The sequence below is a fragment of the Lepidochelys kempii genome, chromosome 1 (genome assembly GCF_965140265.1).
Source record: "Lepidochelys kempii isolate rLepKem1 chromosome 1, rLepKem1.hap2, whole genome shotgun sequence".
NCBI classification, from domain to species: Eukaryota; Metazoa; Chordata; order Testudines; family Cheloniidae; genus Lepidochelys; species Lepidochelys kempii.
This window is the reverse complement of record NC_133256.1, coordinates 228,995,859-229,022,238: the sequence shown is the minus strand read 5'-3', so window position 1 is coordinate 229,022,238 and position 26,380 is coordinate 228,995,859. Positions and strand designations below refer to the sequence as shown.

Here is a 26,380-nt window from a genome sequence, read left to right as displayed (position 1 = left end):
AAACTTGAAACACACAAAAAATATACAAATATTCTAGGGGGCTATGGAGTTAACTCCTTCATCCCTGAATGCTTCACTAACACATAAAATGAGCAATGAAGCTAAGTGTTAAGCTGTTAAACATGAAAAGCAAATACTTGAAATAAGAAAAACATTTCTAAGATATACTTACGGCATTAGCATTTCCTCCTACTTGCATGCATCTCAACTGAAACCAAGACCAGTTGGAATCTAATTCCGTAGATCTAAGCAGAGGAAACATTTTAAATGTTATTTTCAAAAACAATTTTAAACATCTTTTAAAAGTTGTTTTAAGAAAAAACTACCAGTTTGTAATAAATATTACAGTTCAAAACTTGGAGGGGTTTTGTGTACAATAATCCACTAACTCAAGGCATGTCTACACTACAAACTTAAGTTGACATACAGCCACTATAGCAATTACTGCGGTTTTTCATGCCCACACTAACCTCCTTCTGTCGGTGGTCACCAGGAGTACCAAGTACCAAGAATCAAAGTACCTCTTTGGCTGTCCATAAAACTCATGTTAGCCTTAGGTAAGGCAGGGTTAGCAAAGAATTTCTCCCAGGACTGTAATTAACTCTTCAGTGTCAAAGGTCTAGTCACAGCTGCACCTGCAAACTACCCTAGTGTAAGATGCAGTTTATACAGACAAAAGAGTGCTCTTGCTAGCATAGCTTATACCAGTTGCCTGAACAAATACAAAGATAATTTTCAGCCAGTAGCATCATGAGATGGATGTGAACCAGTAACTTAGAATGAAAAGCTCATTCCCTCATTAATAAGTGTCCACAATAAAAGCCTCTGAAGAACCACAATGTTGTGACAGAAATACTAGAAACAAATCTTACCACTTATTTAGCATAGAATCATGCTAACTACTTACCGAATGAAACTCAAGTGAACACCAAGTGATCGATGGGTCCCTGAGCAATCGATACAAAGAAAAACACCGTATGTTATGCTTGCCCAGCTAGGATTTTTGGCTCCACAGTCAAAACACACCTAAAAAAGATAAACAAATAAATTAATCAATTCCCACTAAAAGATACTTTTTGACTAATTATCAATACCTATGTAGTGCTTAGCATTTTAAAACTAATTAATCCCCAGATCACAGGTTGACTAGTTTATTTTATATTATCCCTATTTTATAGATGGGGAAACAAACTGAGGTTAAGCAACTTGCCCAACTCTCACAACTAATCAAGAGCAAGCAGAATTAGAATTCTGAAATTCCTGGCTCCTAGTCTGTTCAATCCACTGTCTTCTAAGGAACCCCTAAATTCAATATATTTAATGATAAAGTAGTCACTTCCACTCAAACGAACACTTACTCATTCCATCTATTTAGAATGTAAGCAGCTACATAGATTGTAAAATACTTGGGGATGAGAATTTGTCTTTATGCATACCTGCAGTGCATCTAGCACACTGCTGGCAACATACAAATACATATATTATAGAATCTTAAACATCATCATGTTCTATTTGTTAAAAATATTTGTGAAAAGTGCAACACACTTCCTTGCAATCAACTTATCCTATCAGCCATTTAGTTTTTATATTCTGAAGCTTTTGTGTTTAAAAGAGACAAGCGACATGCGTGTTTAAGAGAATCCATATCAAAATAGCCCAAGAATAAGTCTGTTACAACTCTTTCTATGTTACTAAAAACAAGTGTTTAAGGAATAGCATTTCAAGGACATGCTCTCTCTCCATGGTAATAAGTGATTCAGATAACATGTTTAATACCAACTAGGTCTATTCTCTTCTCAATGAGTTTATATACCATCAGTTAATATTGCTGGTAACTATGTCCTGCATGCTTTCCTTTTCCCCTGTAGATGCAAAGGGTTCCTGACAGCAAAACCAGTATGGTTCTGCTGAACATAGGGAGCATTCTCCCCATGTATTGCATAACCCAGCTCACTGTGGCTCCTAATGTGTTTGTTTGGGAATAGAGCCAGAGGATCTGTTGTTGCCCTTATCCTCTGGTTCCCCATAACATAGGAGTGAGCAGGCAGAAGTGCCATACAGCCACTCTCTTGCCTGAAGGGAGAATCCCTTGCTTCCGTCCAAGTTACGCAGGATTTGGGCCTGTGCATCTTTTCAGGATTTGCATGTAAAAATTAGTTCAGTTTCATATTTCAGCTTTCATGTTTTGTTTCAGTAATCCTGACTTTTATTTTTTGGTGGCTGAAGGAAGTGAACCCTCACACTCAACTTGATGGCATTTCTCTGTCTGTAACATAACTTTTGAACCTCAATTCTAAGATTACAGGGACTGTTCTAAGCACCAGTGGGCATAACTCTGTACAGATTTTGGTGAAAAACAGAAGAGGAATATGGGACACAAACAGAGCCCTTTGCATCTGGTTAGCAAATGCAGCAGCTCCTACCAGCTCAGGAGTATGTCTATAGATAAAGAACTGGTTAATGGCAGCCACAAACACATTCAGCATAATACCCCACACCTCAGCTTGGCCCATCCTTCCAACAGAGTTTACAGTAACACAACCTGAATGACTTGTCTCCGAGACAGAACGTTGTAAAATGGTGGAGGGGACAGGGGTGACAGGGGTGCACCAAAAGCTCATTACAAGGGAATAATAACTGGGGACTCTGGCATGGGGGGGGAAAAGGGGTACGCAGAGCCCCTGGCATGGACAGGAGGAGGAAATGGGGCGGGGGGGAGGAACTTAGAGCCCTTATTATAATGAGGAGAATGGGGGACAATGGTATGGAGAGAGGAGACCCTGGGAAAACACAGAGCTCCTGCCATGGTGGGAAAGGAGGGAAATGTGGAGGCACAGAGAGTCCTTAGCATAGGGGAATGCGGAGTCACAAAAAGCCCTTTGCATTATGGGGGGAGGGGATGGGAGACAATGGCAGGGGGAATGAGACATAGGGAAAACACAGAGCCCCTGGCATGGTGAGGAAGGAGATAATGAGGGGGCAGACACAGACCTGGCTTTAGGGGAGGAGGATTGCAGGGAGTCCCTGAAACAGAGGGAGATGGGAGAGTAGCACACAAAGAACTTGTGGGAGGACTAAATGGAGGAACACAAAAAGCCCTTGATGTGTGCAATGCTCTCAGCCTACAGAAGCGACGAAGTTTACAGCTCTTTTTCCTTTAAAACATTTACTGCAAATAGACTAAGTCCTAATCTACACTTAAAAATCAGACCAACCTAAATACTTTGCTCTGGGCTATGAAAAATTTCGCACCCTGAGTGCCAAAGTTAGGTCAACCTAAGCCTTGCTGTAGAAGCAACTAACTAGACAGAGGAATTCTTCCCTCAACCTAGCTACAGTACTGCCTCTTGGAGAGATGGATTAACTACATCAGTGTAAAAATCCCTTTTGTTGATGTAGGAACTGTCTACTCTACAGCACTATAGCAGCACAGCTGCAGCACTGCAGCTGTTCTGCTATAGAGGCTGTAGTGCAGTTATGCCCTTAATTATGCCACATTATAAAAAAAATCTTGCTATCAACACAGACTTAATGTCCAAAACTCATCCCCTTTCTTTTTTTTTTAATAATTCAAAATTATCATAAAAATTTCAAATATTAGCCTGGACTTCCTTTTAAATTGGCTATTTCCAGACTTTTTCTTGTAAGATCTCCTGTTTCACCACCCCCAATTCCTTCTAACGGAAGGAAAGAAAAAGTTTATACTCTTGGGCTGAAGCTAATAAGACCAACCTGCTTATTTCTAAACATGAGACACCAGAATAGATTTACAGCTCTATTCTGGGTCCTAATCTCTAACAACCTACCCCAGTGAACATAGGAGAAAAATATCTGAATGTCAGTAAGCAGTTATGTTTAAACAAAGTGTTTTAAAAGTTCAACATAATACGTAGTCCAAAATATTCCATTTTTCTATGTGATTTATAAACATTTGTTCTCTTATAGCTTTCTTGATTGCATCATCTTAAAACTGATTGCATCATCTTGTAAATTTGACTATTGCAGTGCATTGAAGTTCATTGTCTTTGCTGGTGCAGGGTCTAGCTCTAAATGAACAGGCCATTTTACTGTGTCCTCTGAGAAAATTCATGTATAATTTGTAAATAGTTGGGTATACAGAAACAATGTATAAAAGCCTCTGAAGGCTTTCTGTGAAGTCTACTATTTTGTAGACACTGCATCTTAGGTATTAGGCACTGTGCACACCACTGTGGTTGCAGAAGTAGAATCGTCCTCCTCATTAAAACAATATTCACATTCATTTTGCTCAGCATTCTGAACTCTTTTTTATTCTCAACTTGCATGGACTGCGACAGGAAATAAATATAAATTTTAATTAGAACTAGCATTTCTGAACTAGTTTATGAAATCACTTCCACCTAAAAATAGAGCAGAGTATTCCCTACACCGTTTTAGGGGCAGACATTTGTCAACTCCCGCAAGGAAAACAGAACCCTGATCCTAGATTCTAGCAGGTAATTAAAGCATAACATCATTCTCAGTTACTTTATTTCAAGTTTTGCTTGTAATCCTGTTTCTACTGCACTGATTTTGGATGTTAAAATGTTTTTTAAAGGAAGCTTTTCTGTTCATCAGCTTAATAGTCATTTCTGAAAAAACAAGCATCAGATAATCAGCATGTTTGCACCAGAGAACAGATAACTCAGATAAACTCTTTAGTGTCTTGCAACACACATTTATTAAACCAGTACTTACACAGTACCATCTCTGTATATATAATGATATATACCACTACCTGATATGGAAATACACTAAACGTAGCCCTAAGAGATTTTGGTGGGTGTGGCACTTAAGGAGTTGAGCAGATTAACTGAATTCAGCACTCATCCCTCCGAGTAATATCTTCCCTAGATATATTAATTTTAAAACAATACAATTAACTTATATATCAAACTACATATAGTGTTGATAAATAATCTATTTTGACTGTTACAAAACTTTTGCTCTCTTCAAATATAGGCAATTAATTATTCTGATCTTTTAGTGACGCATTGACAATGGGAACTGCATTATACACAAAAGTAAAGACAGACCATGCCCTGAAAAACTTACAGTTTAAAGAGATTAGTTATTCCCTAATTTGTAGCATTGAACAGGGACACAAAAATTGACAACACAAACACCAGCTGCTTTGATGTTTTTATAATTTTTGAAAGGTCAGTAAATTAAATCAAATATTTAGCTGAAAGGATTACTTAATTATACAAAAATTTTAAGTAAATAAGACTTAGGGCTACACTAGAAAAATTACAGCGGCACAGCTGTGCCAATGCAGCTGCACCACTGTAAGATTTCTCATGTAGCTGCTCTATGCTGACAAGAGAGAGCTCTCCCATCGACATAAACCACCCCCAAAGAGTGCCAGTAGCTATTACCACTATGCACACTATCACTTATGCCAGCAAAATTTAGGGGAGTGTTTTTTCACACCCCTGAGCGACATAAATGGTAGTGCAGACATGGTGCCATAGCTGTGCTGGTCAGGGGAATGATGAGATGTGATCTATGACCAACATAACCATCAGCAAAAGCCTCTAGTGTAGATGCAGTTTTCCCAGTACAGCTTATTTTGCTCAGGGTTGGGAGGGCTGTAATAAATTATGCCAACAATACCCAAGTTCTTCCCAAATTGCATATTTTAATATTTACAGCAGCAGTACAACCAAAGGACATTAGTAAGAAATATGAAAATACGCAGCTTTTCCAAGTCTTGCACTTCCTCCTCATGTCAGCAAAAAATCAACATGAAAGCAAGTACGGAAAGCTTGGGGGGGTTGGGAGGGAGGGAGAGAGAACAGATAAGGAAATGCCTAGAAAAAGAGGACACAGGACAAGTTGTAACAAAAAATAAAAGAATAAATTAACAAAATTATGTTACCTTTGAAGACTGAAACATTATGCACTTCAACACACACACACACACACACACACAGAGGAAAGTTGTTGGGACAATGAATTGTCATTCTTCCTCCCCTCTCCCCCTTCTTCTCTCTGTCTTTGGAAGTGAATGAGATGCAACGTCACTTGAGTTAACAAAACTTGAGATACTCCTCTTGAGTTAGCCTAACTTGAGTAATTGAGGCCATACAAGAAAATAACATTTCAGCTGCTGCCCTCACTTTCGTGTAGCCCTAAGACTTCTTCTACAGGCATATTTCTAAAAGTTCTTTGCACCAAAGTAAGTTGAGCTGCTCTATAAATTATTTCCCAATGTATTGGGTTAGATTTTGTTTGTCCTTTCTGGGCACATGGGGGGAACTGAGGGTAGGTATTGGAGGACTAGCTGCATTTGAGTGGAGCTAGTCTGTGTCCCAAGACAGAATAGTTGTGTTAGCAGCTAACAAATTGTGCTAATTCAAGCTTTAGTCTATGCCTGACAGACCAGCCAACCTGAGTTAAAAGCACCACTATATACAAGTTGAGGAAGCGTTTGTGGATGGGACTCGAGTTGTAGGGCAAGGCCTCGAAGACAAGGCCTCACCCTCCTCAGCGCATACCAGTTAGGGTGACTATTAGGCCAAAATGTTGAATCATATAGGCCTCAACATATTACTACTGTTTTTCATATAGAATTAAAATGTTATTAGGCACTTTACAAACAGTAACAAGACAGAATCCATGCCTCAGACAGTTCCAGGATACATATGCATTTAATTTTACCTGTCTATTTCAGCGTTCTTCAAAGTTCAGGCCGCGACTCAAAAGGCACTGGGTCGCCTTGCTCAGCGACCCAGCAGCTCTGGTCAGCAATGCCAACCGGGATGTTAAAAGTCCCATCGGCGGTGTTGCCCAGCTAATGCAGGCTAGTGCCTAGCTGCTCCGACACTGCGCTGCACCCCGGAAGCAGCCAGCAGTGGGTCCAGCTTCTAGGCAGGGGGGCCACAGGGCTCCACATCCTGGCCCTGCCCTGAGCACGGTCTCTGCATGCTGGAGGAGGCGGGGGGTGCATGCAGGCGACAGCTGTGTGGACCTGCTGCTGGCCACTTCTGGGGCACAGTATGGACTGCAGTGCCAGGACAGGCAGGAGGCCTGCCTCTGCACCCTGGCTGCGCCACTGACTGGGAGCCACCAGAGGTAAATCCGCACCTTGACCATGTGCCCCCCCCCCAAACTGGAACCTCTTCCTGCACCCCAAACCGCTCATACCCAGCCCCACCCCAGACCTGAACCCCAGCTTCAGCCCTGAACCCCCCCCCCAACCTGGAACCCCTTCATCTCCAGCCCCACCCCACAGCCCTTACCCCTGCATCTCAACCCTCTGCCCTAGCCTTGAGCCCCTCCCACACTCCAAACCCCTCATCGCCAACTCTGTTGGGTCATGGGCATCAAAAATTTTCTTCAACTGGGTCCACAGAAAAAAAAGTTTGAAAACCACTGGTCTATTTTGGTAGGGCCAAAGCATAAAACAATACTTTATGAGAAAACTGTGAAGAATATTCTGAGATTATACTACAAATCATACATCTTTCATATTTGGATTTTTCCTTTCATTAGGTGCAAATGAAGGCCAATGAAATTAGTTGTCATAGTTTTGAAGGGATTCTTAGTGAATAAAGTTTTCTTCATAGTTTATAAAAGCTAACTGAACATCTTAGTGCAAAGGCATCAACAAAATGAAACAATGCTTCAGAACACTGAGGAAACAAAGTGCCGATGGGACAATGGTCCAAGTAATTTGCAATAAGACAACAGCACAATTTATGGACTACAAAAAGAATGATGCCACTTTTATTAATTTCAAGTAGTTTCAGGAAAGAGACCAGATGTTAAATCCACTGCAGTCTAACCATAGCTTCTGTTTTGAAACTTTCTTTGCTTCCATTCCTCACCTGTAAAATAGGGATGATGCTACTTACCCACCTCACACAGGGATTGAGAGGTTTCATTTGTGATTGTCCTGAACATGGGAAGCTCTATCCATAAAGTAACAGCTGTTTGGAAGCAGGGGAAGATTGGGGTGCAAGAGGTTAGAGCACCCTGCTCCCCATACTCACCTCTCCCAGGCTGCATGCTGGTTTCCCTCCCTAGGAGAGGCAACACTCCTTCCTGGTAAATTGGGTTGAAAACATAATGATGGAGCCTGTATTGCCTGCCCCTTCCCAGAAGGAGAGATGGGGGGAAAGGATGTGGGCTAGATCCTAAGTCTCCTCATACTGGGGGGCAGGAGGGTGGAGTAGGGGCAGTGAAGCAGGGGGAGGCTTTGACAAGAGCCCTACTGGGGGTGAGTCACTCAGGGGAGGTTTACAATAACAGGGAAATGATTGAGACATACCCAGAAAATCCTGGGAGGTGACCTGCACCATATGCTGCAGATGAAGGGGAAAAAAAGAACTCCAAGGTCAACTGCCAAGCTAGGCTGGGGGAAAATTCCTTCCGGACCCCACGTGTGATAATCACTTAGACTTTAAGCATGTGAGTAAGAACCAGCCAGCCAAGAACCCGAGGCAGGAGAGAAAGAGATAGAGCATGTCCGGTGCCACCTCAGAGCTCTGATCCTCCCAGTCTAATGTCCCATCTGCAGCCGTGGCCATCCCTCATCCTTCAGAGGAAGGAGATTAAGTATATATATATATATATATATATATATATTATATACACACACACAGTAGAACTTCAGAGTTATGAACCAGAGTTATGAACTGACCAGTCAGCCACACACCTCATTTGGAATTGGAAGTACACAATCAGGCAGCAGCACAGACCAAAAATAAAGCAAATACACAGTTTTAAACAAACTATTAAAAAAAAGTAAAGGGAACATTGAAAAAAATAAATTTGACAAGGTAAGGAAACTGTTTCTGTGCTTGTTTAATTTAAATTAAGATGGTTAAAAGCAGCATTTTTCTTCTGCATAGTAAAGTTTCAAAGCTGTATTAAGTCAATATTCAGTTGTAAGCTTTTGAAAGAACAAGCACAACCTTTTATTCAGAGTTACAAACATTTCAGAGTTAGGAACAACCTCAATTCCTGAGGTGTTGGTAACTCGGAGGTTCGACTGAACATACACACACATTAAATTGGGGGAGGCCAGCCACATCCCTTTTTGACACCAGCCAGAGGCTGACTGAAACCCTGAAGTATGAGCTTTAGGAACATAAGACATAAACCGGAAGTGAACCCTGCCCCCCCACCACACAATCCAATTTATTAGTGCCCGGCTCCCCACTTAAAACTAATCAAATGGTTCCCCCTCCCCGCCTCCGCCTCCCCCTCCCCCACTACTCCCTTTGGGAGGCTGTTCCAGAACCTCACGCCCCCGGTGGTTAGAAACCTTTTTCTAACGTCCAACCTGAGTTTGTTCAGGGCTAGTTCACACTCATTTGTTCTTATGCCAACATCATCCTTTAGCTTATACAGCCCCTCGCCCTCCCTTGTGTTTCCCCTGTAGAGAGCAGCCATCCCTCCGCCCCCGCCAGGCTAAACAAAAGGCTGTTCCTCCGTGATGACAGACCCCCCCGCCCCCCGAGCACGGGTCCTGCAAGGGCTGCCCACAGCAGGCAGGGGGAAGCAATGGTGGGTCGGTGCCAGAGGGGGGAGAGGGGCCCCCCCATGATCCCACTGGCCAGTCACGGCGGGGGGGCGGGGGGGAGAAGGTATCCGCTGGCACCGCCCCCTCCCGCTCCCAACAGTGCGACGTGTCACTAACAAAGTTCAGCTCCCCCCGCCCCTCAGCGCCGGCTCCCGCCCAACCGCGGCCCCGTTACCTTGTTGGTGGGGACGGCGCGGAGCCGCTTGAAGATGGCGACAATGTCCTGCTTGCGGGGCTCGCACATGGCCGGGCCGCGCGGCGGGCCGCTCTCGGCGGCGGCAGGGCAGGAGAGCGAAGGAGCCGCCCGCGCCCGCGCCCGCACCCCACGCACGCAGCACAGGCGGATGGGGCGGGCGCTGAGCGGGCCGGCCCGCGAGGGGCGGGGCCTGGGCGCGCGAGAGCGAGGGGGCGGGGCCTGGGCGCGCGAGAGCGAGGGGGCGGGGCGCTGCGCGGGAAAGCGCCGTCCACGTTCCGCCTGGGCCGGGGGCCGGAGTTGCTCGCGCGCGCCTCGCCCCCGTCTCAAGGCCCGCTAACCGCCACTTTACCCTGCGGCCGAGCGAAGGCGGAGCCAGGGGACTTCGGGCTACACCACGAGACGACGGGGCAGAGGGAGATGGAAACCCCGCCCCCCCAAACCTTTTGGCGCTTCCCGGGGGAGGCTGAGAGGCCTCAGCCGGAGCCGGCCGGAGCCGCCGCGCCGCGTCCCGACTGGCCGTCGTGCGCCCTGGGGGCTTGACAGCCGTTAGTGGCCGCTGCCCCCCGCGCCGTCGCGCCCCGCCCGCCTTCGCTTTGCGCTCGTAGTAGTCGCCGCCCCCCGAACCAGCCATAGCACCGCTCGGAGCTGGAGACCCGAGGCGTCAGGCGCCCACCCCGCAGCCGCTGAGTGTGGTTGGGGGGGGGGGGCAAGTCCCTTCGTCTCAGGCTGCTTCCGTCGCCCCGTCTCCAGCATCTATCCCGCCCCGTCTCCGCGTTCCCGGGCCACTGCGAAGAGACCCTCACGCTCCGCAAAGCCTTCCTGACTCCCCTGCCGCCCGCTGCCAGCAGCGGCTTAAACACCGCACACACGGCCCCGTGGAAGGACGCGAGAGCTGTCAGTTAACGTCCGTGTCATCGTACACACACCGCCCCATGGAAAAATATTCTCATCCCCCACCCTCAGGATTTACAGAGAGGCAAAGAAAAAAGGCGGGCGGAGCCGATACTAAGATTTCATTGAGGGATATTTACTTTGTATATTTTACAAAAAGAAAAGGAGGACTTGTGGCACCTTAGAGACTAACCAATTTATTAGAGCATAAGCTTTCGTGAGCTACAGCTACAGCTCACGAAAGCTTATGCTCTAATAAATTGGTTAGTCTCTAAGGTGCCACAAGTCCTCCTTTTCTTTTTGCGAATACAGACTAACACGGCTGTTACTCTGAAACCTTTGTATATTTTACATAATGGTGATTTCCCCCACCCCATAATTTCACCCCCCTATGAAAATTTAAATGGATCAAAATTATTTTAAAAATTGAATTCTGCCAAACCTGATTATGTATGGTTTCAGAATAGCAGCCGTGTTAGTCTACATCCGCAAAAAAATCAGGAGTACTTGCGGCACCTTAGAGGCTAACAAATTTATTACACCATAAATTTTCGTGAGCTACAGCCCACTTCATCGGATGCATTGAATGGAACATATAGTAAGAAGAAATACATGCACATACAGAGAAGGTGGAATTTGCCATACAAACTGCTAAGAGGCTAATTAGTTAAGATGAGCTATTATCAGCAGGAGGAAAAAAAAACTTTTGTAGTGATAATAAAGATGGCCCACTTAGACAGTTGACAAGAAGGTGTGAGGATACTTAACATAGGGAAATAGATTCAATTTGTATAATGACCCAGCCACTCCCAATCTCTATTCAAACCCAAATTAATGGTATCTAGTTTGCATATTAATTCAAGCGCTGTAATTTCTCGGTGGAGTCTATTTTTGAGGCTTTTCTGTTGCAGAATTGCCACCCTTAAGTCTTTTACTGAGTGGCCAGAGAGGTTGAAGTGTTCTCCTACCGGTTTTTGAATGTTATGGATTCCTGAGGTCAGATTTGTGTCCATTTATTCTTTTGCATAGGGACTGTCTGGTTTGGCCAGTGTACATGGCAGAGGGCATTGCTGGCACATGATGGCATATATCACATTGGTAGATGTGCAGGTGAATGAGCCCCTGATGGCGTGGCTAATGTGATTAGGTCCTATGATGGTGGCAGTTGAATAAATATGTGGACAGAGTGGGCATCGGGCTTTGTTGCACGGATAGGCTCCTGAGTTAGTGTTTTTGTTGTGTGGTGTGTGGTTGCTGGAGACTATTTGCTTCAGGTTTGGGGGGCTGTCTGTAAGCAAGGACGGGCCTGCCTCCCAAGATCTGTGAGAGTGAGGGATCATTTTTCAGGATAGGTTGTAGGTCTTCGATGATGCACTGGAAAGGTTTTAGTTGGGGGCTGAAGGTGATGGCTAGTGGCGTTCTGTTATTTTCTTTGTTGGGCCTGTCCTGTAGTAGGTGACTTCTGGGTACTCTTCTGGCTCTGTCAATCTGTTTCTTCACTTCAGCAGGTGGGTAGTGTAGTTTTAAAAACGCTTGATAGAGATCTTGTAGGTGTTTGTCTCTGTCTGAGGGGTTGGAGCAAATGCAGTTGGATCAGAGCTTGGCTGTAGACAATGGATTGTGTGGTATGGTGTGGTCTGGATGAAAGCTGGAGGCATGTAGGTAAGAATAGCAGTCAGTAGGTTTCTGGCATTGGGTGGTGTTTATGTGACCATCGCTTATTAGCACAGTAGTGTCCAGGAAGTGGATCTCTTGCGTGAACTGGTCTATGCTGAGGTTGATGGTGGGATGGAAATTGTTGAAATCAGAGTGGAATTCCTCAAGGGCTTCTTTTCCATGGGTCCAGATGATGAAGATGTCATCAATGTAGCGCAAGTAGAGTAGGGGCGTTAGGGGACGAGAGCTGAGGAAGCGTTGTTCTAAGTCAGCCATAAAAATGTTGGCATACTGTGGGGCCATGTGGGTACCCATAGCAGTGCCGCTGATTTGAAGGTATACATTGTCCCCAAATGTGAAATAGTTATGGGTGAGGACAAAGTGTAGCCAGACAGCCAGCTCCGCCCCCCCACCTCAGACCAGCATTGCTAGAAACACAGGAGGAAGCCGGAACAGGGCACTTAACATATATTCCAGCACAGCCTTTGAAGCTGTGAAAAGCACAGGTGTGCTGCTACAATGTGCCTCTGGAAGCAGATACAACGATTAAGCTCACAGCAGGCAGAGGCCCTGTGACAGACATAGCTCTTAGCCCCTACTAAATAGCGTGATGCACACACACCAACATCCTAGGTGGGAAAATATTTACCCTGATAAAAGAAATGTCCAGTAGTCGAAACTTATTGTTTCTCTCCCTTGCAAGTGTAAACTACTCTTGCGAAAGCTGGCGTCAACCAGACAGACCAGCCTCAATTTGGCATAAGAAAGGAGAAAGAGAATAAAGGAGTACAGAGGTATAAGTAGGGGACCTACAGCACCATGATTTTTGAAAAAAGAAAAGGAGTACTTGTGGCACCTTAGAGACTAACCAATTTATTTGAGCATAAGCTTTCGTGAGCTACAGCTCACTTCATCGGATGCATACCGTGGAAACTGCAGCAGACTTTATATGTATATATATGTATTTATATGTATATATAAAGTCTGCTGCAGTTTCCACGGTATGCATCCGATGAAGTGAGCTGTAGCTCACGAAAGCTTAGGCTCAAATAAATTGGTTAGTCTCTAAGGTGCCACAAGTACTCCTTTTCTTTTTGCGAATACTAACTAACTACACGGCTGTTACTCTGAAACCCATGATTTTTGAGTGCTTTTCACTATCTATCTGCTGGTCAGATAAGTGACAGCCTCCCAAGGCTTCTGCAGCTAAGAGGGTCCCTAAGCCTTGTCCCTTATTCGTCTTTCCGTGGAATTGAGTGACCGATCCTGGCTTGGCACCGCTGGAATCGAGAGATGCAAGGAGGGTAAGAAGCACCCACACCTGATCTCCTATCTTTAGTGTACACATATTTTGAAATAGAGCTCTATACTTTGTTTTCTTTCTTTGGGATTGTGGCTTCAGTGTTGTAACTTGTTTGTGTGTGTAACATCTCTACATTTAAATAAGTAGGCACTAGCAATTTTGTAACCACATGATTAGAATCTAGCTTAATAAATTTTGGTAACCATTTGTGCATAAGCCTGACTTGTTTTCTCTGGTTTACTGTAAAGCAGCCAACACAATTAAAGAACCTCAGCCGTTTTGGCTCTAAAGCCTGGCCATTAGGTGAGAGTACTAAGAGCCTAGCGTTGAGTTGTGCCGCCTCCACGGGGCAAACTCTTGGGGCACCTGTCAGTCAATCCTGGCTGCCTGCTGCGAAGGAGCTCTGAGCTCGAGCAGTTAAAGTCACGGGTGTGGAGAGGCTCTTAGTGCTGCCATTGGGGCACCTGTCAGTCAGTATTGACTGCCCGCTGCGAAGGAGCTCTGAGCTCTAGCAGTTAAAGTCACGGGTGGTTAGGACCTTGGGGCATCCGTCAGCCTAGCCCGGGCTGCCCGCCGCGAAGGGACAGTGCGTCCTAGTTAAAGTCACGGATGGTATAAACGGGCATAGCTGGCACCTCACCAAACATCCTTGGCCGTCGGCTAACACAAAGTCACAAAGGTCAGCCACCAGGTTTGCCGTGACATTATCGGGGATACTGTTCCTGACGGCTTGTAATTCATCGTTGTGTGGAATGTTGGTGTAGAGGGCTTCTACATCCATAGTGGCCAGGATGGTGTTTTCTGGAAGATCACCGATGGATTGTAGTTTCCTCAGGAAATCAGAGGTGTCTCGAAGATAGCTGGGAGTGCTGGTAGCGTAGGGCCTGAGGAGAGAGTCCACATAGCCAGACAATCCTGTTAGGGTGCCAATGCCACTCAGTTGAAAAGGGGACAGTCTGATGCTGCTCAGAAAGGGGATAGTACCAGGGCTGTGCCGGAGACAGGTAGGGTGACCAGACAGCAAATGTGAAAAATAGGGACAGTGGGTGGGGGGTAATAGGAGCCTATATAAGAAAAAGACTGCAAAATCAGGACTGTCCCTATGAAATCAGGACATCTGGTCACTCTAGAGGCAGGTGGAAGTGGGTGGCTAGAGTTGGCTGGAAGGAAGGAGGCGGCCTGAGGCAGTGAAGAATGCTATTTTTGAGCTGTCCAGATGCTGGAGCATTAGCAAGTGAAGCACCTGTGATGCAGGCGTACATGTGATGGACCTGAGAGCCTACAGGACAGGACAGGGATCTCAACACAGGGGCTTCAATTAGAAGCCTCTGAAATGGTTCTTTACAATTCAGAGAAGAAAAGGCTATATTGCAACAGGAAGAAATTTTAAATAAATCCCACAAGAGGGAGTCTCCTGCCTCAAATCAATGAATGGGTAGGTTTGACAGTTGAAGAAGTTTGTTCATCAGCCCAGCCTGCAAAAGCATTCCTTCAGAGCTATACTAGGTAACCTTAGTACACAGTCAGTCCAGTACAGGACTCAAGTAGCCGTGTTAGTCTGTATCCACAAAAAGAACAAGGAGTCCGGTGGCATCTTAAAGACTAACAGATTTATTTGAGCATAAGCTTTTGTGGGTAAAAACCTCAGTTCTTCAGATGCATGGAGTGAAAGTTACAGATGTAGACATAAATATACTGACACATGAAGAGAAGGGAGTTACCTCACAAGTGGAGAACCAGTGCTGACAGGGCCAATTCGATCAGGGTGGATGTAGACCCCTCCCAACAATAGATGAGGAGGTGTCAATTCCAGGAGAGGCAAAGCTGCTTCTGTAATGAGCCAGCCACTCTCAGTCCCTATTCAAGCCCAAATTAATGGTGTTAAATTTGCAAATGAATTTTAGTTCTGCTGTTTCTCTTTGAAGTGTTTCTGAAGTTTTTTAGTTCAAGTATAGCCACTTTCAAATCCTAGGACATCCTATAACAGATTTGAAATTTATTTGAATATAAGCTTTCGTGGGCTAAAGCCCACTTCATCAGATGCATGCAGTGGAAAATACAGATATATAGATATCTATATAGATACACACACACAGAGCATGAAAAAATAGGGGTTGCCATACCAACCCAGCATGAGAGTTGGTATGGCAACCCCCATTTTTTTATGATCTGGTGAAAGTTCAGCTCAAGTGGTCTGCCAGACTGTTCTGATCACCTGGAAGGTGGGACGCTTTGAAGTGAATCGCATTGGTGATACAAAACTCACAAAGCTGTATCGCCTCTTGGCAGAGACAATCAGATCAGGCCCCTCCCCTGTCGATGTAGAACATAAGTTACATCTAGCAGAGGACATAAAGAGCAATAACCCGAAGAGATTCTTTAAATACATTAGGAGCAAGAGAAAGATGAAGGAAAACATAGTTCCTCTACTTAGTGGGGAAGGAGAACTAATAATTGATGACATCAAGAAAGCTGAGGTTTTAAATGCCTATTTTGCATTAGTCTTCACTAAAAAGGTTAATGGTAACCAGATGTTCACACAAATAACATGAAGAAAGGGGAAGTAATACAAGCCAAAATAGGGAAAGAACAGGTTAAAGAATATTTAGGTAAATTAGATATATTCAAGTTGGCAGGGCCCAATGAAATTCACCAGTAGCTACTTAAGAATTAGCTGAAGCAATTTCAGAACCACTAGCAATTACTGTATCTTTGAGAACTCCTGAAGGATGAGGGAGGTCCCAGAAGACTGGAGAAGGGCAAACATAGTGCCTGTCTTTAAAAAGGGGCACAAAGACCTGGGGAATTACAGACCAGTCAGCCTAACTTCGATACTTGGAAAGATACAGGAACAAATTATTAAACAATTATTTTGTAAGCACCTGGAAGATAATATGGTTATAAGGAATAGCCAATGTGGATTTGTCAAAAACAAATTATGCCAAACCAACCTAATTTATTTCCTTGACAGGATTACTGGCTTAGTGGCTGGGAGATTTTAGTAAAACAAGATGGGTAAAGTAAATATCTTTTATTAGATCAACTTTTGTTGATGGAAGAGAGACGACTTTGAGCTACACACCAGAGCTTTTCTTCACATCTGCCTTTTGACACAGTCCCACATGACATTCTGGTAAGCAAGCTAGGGAAATGTGGTCTACCTGAAGTTACTATAAGGTAACTGGTTGAAAGACCATACTCAAAGAGTAGTTAAAGAGTCACTGGCAAACTAGGAGAACATATCTATTGGGGATCCATGGGGGTCAGTCTGGGGCCACTACTATTTAACGTTTGCACTAATGAGTTGGATAATGGAGTGGACAATATGCTTATAAAATGTGCAGATGACACCAAGCTTTGAGGGGTTGCAAGAACTTTGGAGCACAGGATTAGAATTAAAAGTGATGTTGACAAATTAAAGAATTGGTCTGAATTCAGCAAGGTGAAATTCAATAAAGTAGTGCAAAGTACTTCACTTAGGAAGAAAAAAAGTCAATGCACAACTACAAAATGGGAATAACTGGCTAGATGATTATACTGCTGAAAAAGATCTAGGATTATAATGGATCACAGATTTAGTAAATGAGTTAATTTCTGTTATACAGCTGCAAAAAAGGTTAATATTATTCTGGGGTGTATTAACAGGAGTATTGTATATAAGACACAGGAGGTAACTCCCATTACTTGGCACTTGTGATGCCTCAGCTGAAGTACTTTGTCCAATTCTGGGTACCGCACTTAGGAAAGATGGACAAATTGGAGAGAGTCCAGAGGAAAGCAAAAAAAAATTAAAGCTTAAAAAACGTGACCTGTGAAGAAAGGTTAAATAAACTGGGCATGTTTAGAATTTAGAAAAGATAACATAGATGAAGACTGTTATCAGGTCCCCCCAGAGTTAGGGGCTGTTATATAGAGGGCAATGATCAGTTGTTCTTGTCATATCTTCCATGGACATGCAGAAGTAATGAGCTTATTCTGCAGCAAGGATGATTTAGGTTAAATATTAAGAAAAACTTTCTAAGTACAAGGGTAGTTAAGCTCTGGAATAGGCTTCCAAGGGATGGTGTGGAATCCCCATCATTTGAGGTTTTTAAGAATAGGTTGGAGAAACACTCGTCAGGGATGGGGTAGGTTTCTTGGTCATATCACAGCGCAAGAGGTTGGACTCAATGACTTCTCGAGATCCGTTCCAGGAAGACATTTTTATGATTCTATGAACATTTCTGCTATGTTGTCCATAAAAAAAGTAAATTATTTCACTTGATGTGGGGGAGGAAAGCCTGGCAGGTTAGATGAATGGCTCTTAACTGCCTCACATTTATATGGAGAGACCAGAGACCTTGAGTCTGTAGAACCCCCAGGTAGGCTCTCTAACCTCTAGAAGAAGCATCTGTAACCAGAATCAACGTGGGCTGTGGGGGTGACAAAGGTACATTGGCTGCGTCCATCCACAAGTCCAAGGAGGCTACTCCTGTGGGCACTCAAACTAGCATGTCAGGTTGATGAGGAATCAGGAGGTACACTGAGCTCACTCAGCTCTGCAACTTCCTGAGACAAAGCATGACATGCCAAACATATGTACATGAGGCCATGTACCCCACAAGTCTGAGGCAGTTCCTTATGGTTATGGTTGGATGAGCCTTCAGATCTAATGAAATAGCTAACAGTTTAGAATCTGGTTTGTGGGAGGAAAGCCCAGCCTACTGTGGAATCCAGGACTGTCCCTATAATCTCTATCCTCTGAACAGGGGAGAAGACTGACTTGTCCTTATTGATCAGCAGCCCCAAAACTCTGAAAAGGGATCTGGATCTTGGCCACATTGAATTCTATCTGGACCGACCCTTCACCAAACAGTCTTCCAGGTATGGAAACACATACTCCTAATCTCTTTAGGAACATAGTCACCACTGTCATGAATTTTGTAAATAATGCATGGATAGGCCAAAGGGCAGAACTGTAAACTGATAATGGAATTCACTGACTATAAATCTGAGGAATCCCCTGTGGCTTTGACAGATGGCTGTAGCTCACGAAAGCTTACGCTCAAATACATTTGTTAGTCTCTAAGGTGCCACAAGTCCTCCTTTTCTTTTTGCGGATACAGACTAACACAGCTGCTACTCTGAAATATGAAAATAAGTGTCCTTTAAGTCAAGGACAACATACCAGTCACCAGGAACTAGGGAGGCAATTTCGTCAGAATGACCATAGAAAATGTTATTTTCTTTATCTATTTGTTTAGCTCTCATGAGCCTAATATGGGGTTGAGACCTCCTTTTGCCTTTGGAATAGGGAGTAGTGTGCATAGAACCCTTTTCCTATGGGTAAAGGAGGGACCTCCGCAATAGCTCCCAACAGGACAAGAGGCTGCATCTCCCAAAGGACAAACTCCTTGTCAGAGTGGTCCCTGAAAAGGATGGGGAAGGGTGGTAGAAAGGAGAGAGAGAAAAACTAAGGGTGTATCGCAACTCCACAATGCTTAGGACCCACTGATCTGTGTGAATATGGGTTCAAGCAGGTAGAAAGTAGGATAACTTGTTGGAAAAATCAGGGATAGGAGAAGCTGGCATAAGGCAAACTGGTAAGCTATCCTTTGCAAGGCTGTCAAAAAGACTGCTTAGAATTTCCAGGCTATCTAGATGAGCTTGCTAAAGACCAAAAGTAAGGAGGTCGTAATTTCCTCCTGTGACACTTCCCCTTCCTTCTAGATTGATCAGGATTCCTAGGCATAAAGGAATCATAATGGTGGAATGACTGAAGGCGGAATTGCATCTTTTTAGGGAGCAGAGTATAAATCCTTAAAGACTTCAATGTAGCCCTGGAGTCCTTGAGACTGTGAAGCTGATCAATCTGCTAGGAAAAGAAGGTTGATCCCTCAAATGGGAGATCCTGATAGTCTGTTGGACCTCCTCTGGCAGACCCAGCGATGGAAGCTATGAATATCTGTGAGTTGAGATCACAGATGTCATGGCCCTGGCTGCAGAATCTGCCCCATCCAATGAAGCCTGGAGAGACATCCTAGCTACCAGCTTTCCCTCTTCCACTACTGGCTGAAAGTCTTGCCTGTCATCCTCTGGTAACTTGTCCACCAACTTAACATGGTCCCAGAGGGAGAAATCATATCTACCCAGCAAGGCTTTTGGTTCAGGATATGAAATTGTAGTCCAGTTTTTCAACTTTGAGGTAGAAGCATGCTATAAAAATGCTCAAATCCCATGAGGAGACATGGTACCTCCACTCAGTCCTTTTGGCTGTTGGTGGCAGAAAAGGTGTTTGCCACAAAACCCTTGTGGGTTCCAGAATGTCTTCATTTATGGAGAGAGCTACTCAGGAGGGCCCTGATGATAAATATCCATCAATCTATGTGAGCTCTCCTGAACTACCTCCACCTGTATGTCCAGGGAGGAAGCAACTCTCTTCAACAGGTTCTGATAGGCCCTGTAATCGTTCTGTAGAAGTGAGGACACTCCAGTCATCACAATCTTATGGGTAGGGCCTTAGCAAATTCACAGCTGTGAAAAACACGTCATGGATGCTGAAATCTTATCTCCCCCATGAAATCTGGCAGCTAGCTGGAGGCTCCTACCCACCGCAGGGCTCCAGCTGCTAATCCTGGCCAGAGATGGGGAAGAGACAAAACTTCTTCCCCAGCAGGGGCTGCTCCCAGGGCAGGTCAGACCCACCTCTGGGAACCTCTGGCAGCTCCAGCCATCACCTTCCAGTGCCGGGAGGCTGCGTCTCCAGCCGTTAGCCCTTCGTGCCAGGAGGCTGCTAGGAAACCAGACATATGGTAAACCACCCCCCATGCCCTGCGACCCTCACTTCTTCGCTGCTGCTGGCGGTGGCACTGGGTTTAGAGCTGAATGCCTGGCCAGCAGCCTTCCTCTCTGGCTGCCCAGCTATGAAGGAAGCACCACGGCCAGGAGCAGGGCAGAAGTAAGGATAGCATTCCCACAACCCTCCTACAAAGGCCTTGCAACCCTCCCACCCTGACCGCCTTTGGTTCAGTACCCCCAAAATTACAACATTGTGACATTTCAGATGTATGCATCTGAAAATGTGAAACTGACTCATTTTAAAACCTCCTGGCCATGAAATTAACCAAAATGGACTGTGAATTTGGTAGGGCCCTACTTATGGGTGATGAAGATGAGAAAAGGAGAGGAGGTGGAGGTGGAACTTCCTATAACTCCAAGGGAGGTTCTGCTGAAGCAGTTTGCTCCTGCTCAGTACCCAACTCACAAGCTTCTTCATGCAAACTTTCCTAGCATCTACTTGGGGATCTGGAGGGAGGAAGGTATAGGGAAGATCTGATGGTGGGAGGAAAACCTCATGGGCTGCAAATTGGCCACTTTTAGGGCATTGGACCTCAACCTCTTCCAGATCAAGGATCCGTGACCCTTGAACAACATGGAACCTCTGCCAGATACCAAGAGCGAAAACCCCTTGGTGATGGAGAGTAATGCTTCTTATCTCAGGACTGAGGCACATATGACCTAATCTCGGATTCCAAAGATGAGTCCAAGTCACTGACCAGGGGCACATGGTACCCCTCAGTGCCAAGGAATGCTACCAAGACTCTGAAGATGATGGTAGCAAGGGAAGCATACTGGGCTTGCCTCTGAACAGCACCAAACAAGGAGATGCAGGAGGGTCTGAAACGGCCCACAGTACTGGAAACTGATTTCTACCTGCAGGCAGGTCTAATGCAGACTGAGGGTTTGCGGTACCAGGTGAGATGTCCCCTGTAGTGCTGGAGAGGCCAGAACTAAGCGGCATAGGTCTTAGGGTCTTGCATTGCAGCATATGCCTCAGACATCACTGGTCCGAGAGTTTCCCTTGATGTTGCTGCTGTTGCATCAAAGCGGTCAGTATGGCAGAATGCATCGGTACAACTGCAGTAGTCAGTCTCAATGGCCCAGGCACCAGTGTCAGAGTTGACAACCCTGCATGAGATGCCATTGGCACTGAACTGCGTCTTTTCTAAGGATACTCTATGCTGCTTCGTAGTCTGTTTACTGGTTGATGGTATTGGGATCCTTGATCTCTTGGGAGCGGAGTCCTTTGAAGCACCCTGCCAACGTTTTTTCCTCAGTACTGGAGAAGCAGAGCAGCACCAAGACTCAGTAATGTCTGGAGGGGCACCTCTGACTAAAACAGAAATGCTCAGGGCCTGCTCCGAACAGGAAGGCTTTGGAGGTGGACACAGGGCTGCTTCCATCAGAAGGTGATGGAGTTTCATCTCCCTATCTTTTAGTTTGGGGACTAAAGTTACTACAGATCTGACACCTGTCCCAGAAATGACCCTCACCAAGGCACTTTTGACATAGAGAATGAGGGTCACTCACCAGCACAAATTTTCTGCATCATATGCAAAACTGAAAGCTCAAAGACAGAAGCATTCCCAATTACCAGGTATTGGCACCTAGAACAAGTGGGAATCAACACTCCACTAACTACTGAAAACAACTAAGGAATTAAACTTACACTAAGCTAACTCTGAATAAGTACAAAACTATATACAAGAGGAAAAACAATTTAACTGAAAGGGAAAACTTGCTGAAGCAAGCGAACATGCTCCAACTGCCAAACATGGGCAGTAAGAAGAAAATGAGTGGGGTCAGGGGAGACTCCTCCCTTTATACCATTGTGTAGGAGCATGGAGCAGCAGAAGGTGCATGCTCCAATGGATACCGCTAAGGGAAAAATCTCCAAATCTGGTGCACTGGGTGCTCATGCACCTGAGATTGAATGGAAGAAGAATCAAAATTTGCCATCGGGAAAACCAAAGTATTTCGTTTTGGGTTAGTTCGATCGTAAACTAAATGTTTTGGATTTTTTATACTGACTCTCAAAGTTTGGTTTCAAGTCAGTTCAACATTAAACTGTACAATGGGGATAATGAATGATACTGACTGCCTTTTAAAGCATTTTGAAATCTATGGATGAAAAGTGCTATTGAAGAGCTAGATATTGTTTTCCTATGGTGTTGTATTGCCTCAGGGGAGTTGTTGTTTGGCATCTCATGCCCCAAGTCTTTCCTATAAGATAGGCTTCCTGGCCAGACTACATTTTCCATTATGAAATGTGGTCTCCCTCTGACCAACCTAGGTGCTGCATTCAAGTACCCAAACTACAACTCCCATCAGACAATGCAGCACCATAAGGAGATGCAGTTTAATGTTGAACTGGTCAGTTTTGGGTCAGTTCAACACACTGAAGTATGTTAAAATATCTAAATGTTTCATTTCAGTAGAAAACGCCAAAATGAGATGTTTAATAATTTCTGAATCAAAATGTTTTAGAACTTTTCATTCCCTGAAAATTTTGATATTTCTACTTTTTGTCCCAGTTTAGGTCAGAAACAAATGTGAAAATATCAGAATTTCCCATCTAACAGAAATTCTGATCATAGTTCAGATGTATGTAGGATAAACTCTGTACTGGCAGCATTTGTGCTCACGGAGAGGAGGCTGTGGAGTATCCTACTTGTTACAAAACAAAAGTATTTGGTGCAATCTCATCCATTCCAATGGCAAAATTTGCTCTTTAGAAGCAATTTTATGAGCCTCAGGTATAACTCATCTATCTTAGGTACTTCTTTGTCCCCCCATACCATAGTATCTGAGCTCCTCACAATCTTTAATACATTTATTAATTTATTTATATTCACAACATCCCTGTGAGGTAAGGCAGTTCTATTATCTCCATTTCACAGATAAGGAACTGAAGTACTGAGGGCCAAATACAAATCTTATGCGTGGAAGTCTTCCCATATTTTTCATTGAAACTCCCATGCAATGGGATTTAGATCAGCCCCAGAGAAACTAAGCGTGCCTCAAAATGTGGTCCTATGTGGCTTCCTCAAGGTCATACATGAAGTCTTTGGCAGAGCAGTGAATTGTACCTGGGTCTCCAGAGTCCGAGGTTAGTGCCCTAACCACTGGACCATCCTTCCTCGTCTCTAGCAGGAGTGAGATATTGATTCTGAGCCTGGAGATTATTTTTGAAAAGTTGATAAAGATCTGTTTAGCCATAGGTCACCTACCCAGGCACCAGTTTTGAAGTTTCAGCTACTTTTAAATATTTGGATGAATCAAGTTTTTTTAAATTAAATTTCAAGGTTGACATTAACAGTTGTTACTGAAGATGCCTAAGATGTATTGAATTAAATTTAGTATACAGGTAATGTAGTTACATGCATAAACATAACATGCAGAACAACATTCTTTTCTCACTATAATGTGCAATACTTCTAGGGTGACCAGACAGCAAGTGTGAAAAATCAGGATGGGAGGTAATAGGTGCGTATATAAGACAAAGCCCCAAATATCAGGACTGTCCTATAAAATCAGGACATCTGGTCACCCTAAATACATCCAATTAACACATGCACATCTTGATATGTTATAACAAGAGTTGCCCTTTTGGAGGTATGTCAGTTAAAGAGATATAGCTTAGTGTGCACTATTGGTCCTAAATAGACAGGTGTGAAGGAGACCATTTTGGTTGGAGCAGGGAAGGGCAGGTGGGTCCACCTTGATGAGGATACACTGACCCAAAATTGCCACTGTTCAATCTTGTAACCGCCCCTGCAGCTGTTATTCCAGCTAACTACAGCATGCTAGTGGGTTAGGAGGTGGCTGCCACTACTCCCAACGCAAAGTCCAGTTATTTGGGCATTGTGTAGGGAATGAGATAAATTAATCATTAATATAATTTATAACATATAACTGCAAAATATGTATTATTCAAATGACTTAGTTACCAGTGTAGTAAAGCTATAAATGCACATTACGCATATGCCTTAGCCATGAGCAAAGACATTCCTTATGTTCAGCATTGCATAAGACCAAATAAAATAATCCATATAGCAAAGCATCAATATGATCTTTCTTGCAGCCTTCATAGCAGTAGTTACTGACTAAGCCAGCTCTAATAGAACTTGGTCCATGCACATGATTATTTTGTTAACCCAGCCTTTCTGCACCTGTACAAGCAGACAGTATTGCTAGACCTGTTACAGATTAACCCCATCCTGACATCTTCATACACATCTCCCACTGAAGTCTATAGAAGCTTTGCCTGAAGAATTGAATTGGGTCAGTTATGTTCCAAGGTAGTATTAGCAGATTCATCATGCACCATTTCTGAAAACTACGGCACTTATGTTGCACACAGTTTAATGCAGGGATTCTCGCAACAAAATTTTTGGTGGCTTTAAAGTGGGGCCACCAACTCTTGCTGGTGGCTGCGCTGACACTTTTTCCTAAAATACTTAATTAACTTTAGGAAAAACAAATATATATGCACATACACATGTCCAAATCATTGTAATTTATTGAATCTTTTTGCAGACCCAATAATAAAAATAATGTACAGTTGTCGCTCTTCTTTACAGGACCTAAATAGAATAGAAACACAAATAAGGTGCTCTGCAGGTTCTTGTCTTTTTTGTTATTGCTTCTTTCCCTTTTTTTGGTTGCTTTTTAAAAAAAAACTTGCTAGCTAGTAAATCTGCTGCTGTGAAAAGTGATATTCAACATACAAATATCACTTTTCACAGCAGCAGACTTACTCAGTCCTGGCAAACCCGGGGACAAATTAAGCCTTGGATGGGGAGGTCGGGAAGTGGGGGATGGAGGGGAGAATGCATGATAGGACAGCAGAGGCCAGGGGCAATGGGGGGTGAGCCCCGCAGCCAGGGGTTGGAGCCCCGTGGCCAGAGCCTGCTGCCCACCACCCCAAGGCTGGAGCCCAAGCCTACATCCCCAGGAAGGTGGGGAACTCACTAGCTGCCTCCTCCTCCAGCATTTGTATCTCCAGAGGGGGACAGGGTCCAACTCCTGCTGGTGGCCCTCAGGGAGGGACCACTGCTTTGCCCCCGACCCATCACTGCCCAGGAGGCTGCAAGAAAAGCCCTGGCTGGGATGATTTAACTGGGAATTGGTCCTGCTTTGAGCAGGGGGTTGGACTAGATGACCTGGGGTCCCTTCCAACCCTGACATTCTATGATTCTATGATTCTAAGAAAAGTCCTTGGTGGCCATATTTGAGAAATGCTAATTTAATGCATTAGTTACTGAATTTTAGTGCAATTCATTTAAAACATTTGGTGCTAAATTCTGTGCTGACTTATGATTGGTGCATCCCCATTAGATATCCAGGAATTTATTCCAGAGTCTATTTTAGCTAAAACAAACTTGAGGGTCTAACAAACCTGTGTGAAGCAGAACAGAGCAAAAAACAAGGATGTAAAGACAGAGTGAGATACAAAAAAAAAATGGCAAAAATCCATCCTACCAAATAAAGCTACTTGAGTCAGTAGCACACACGAGGTGTTGACTCAAGGGCAGCCAATTCAAACACTGGGACGTTCAAGAATGGAGATGGAACTGAATCACTGAACTAAGGAATGGGGGAGGGGGCAGGGGGGCAAATTAAAGCAAGACAAAGATGTCTTCCAGCCTACCCTTCCCATTACTTATCACCACAGCCTTCATTCTGAACACTAGACATTTTAATCTAGTTATCCAAAAACCCCAAAGTGAAGCTAAGATGCTTTAAACTTAACAATAAGCACAGCACGCTTCCACTCCTGCATCCCCACTCCCCTGTTTATTGCCATTTATTGTAGTGTTACAATTTAAGGCCCTGAGTCTGAAAACTGTTCCACACAAGCAGCCTGATGCCCAGATAGAACCCTACTGAAGTCAATGAGGCTCTGCATAGGCAGAGAGGACTAGTCACACACAACAGCTCACAGGATCAGGGCCTAAATTAG

At 44.3% G+C, this 26,380-nt stretch overlaps 1 protein-coding gene across 4 annotated transcripts in view; it reads right to left on the bottom strand.

Annotated features, from left to right (window-relative positions):
* The window catches only part of ARFGAP3 (ARF GTPase activating protein 3), a 94,485-nt gene extending 83,901 nt beyond the window's left edge, over positions 1–10,584 (bottom strand). For 2 of the 4 annotated variants that reach the window (XM_073317127.1, XM_073317136.1), the window contains exons 1-3: positions 9,726–9,918; positions 908–1,026; positions 173–245 (exon numbers count right to left, since the gene is read on the bottom strand). In XM_073317127.1, coding sequence (XP_073173228.1) covers positions 173–245; positions 908–1,026; positions 9,726–9,794 — 261 coding nt within the window. In that variant the 5' untranslated portion in view covers positions 9,795–9,918. Of the gene's footprint in view, positions 1–172; positions 246–907; positions 1,027–9,725; positions 9,924–10,419 lie in introns of those variants that run through there. The other 2 variants (XM_073317157.1, XM_073317146.1) reach the window with 2 other exon arrangements.
* Positions 10,585–26,380: the final 15,796 nt, after the last annotated feature.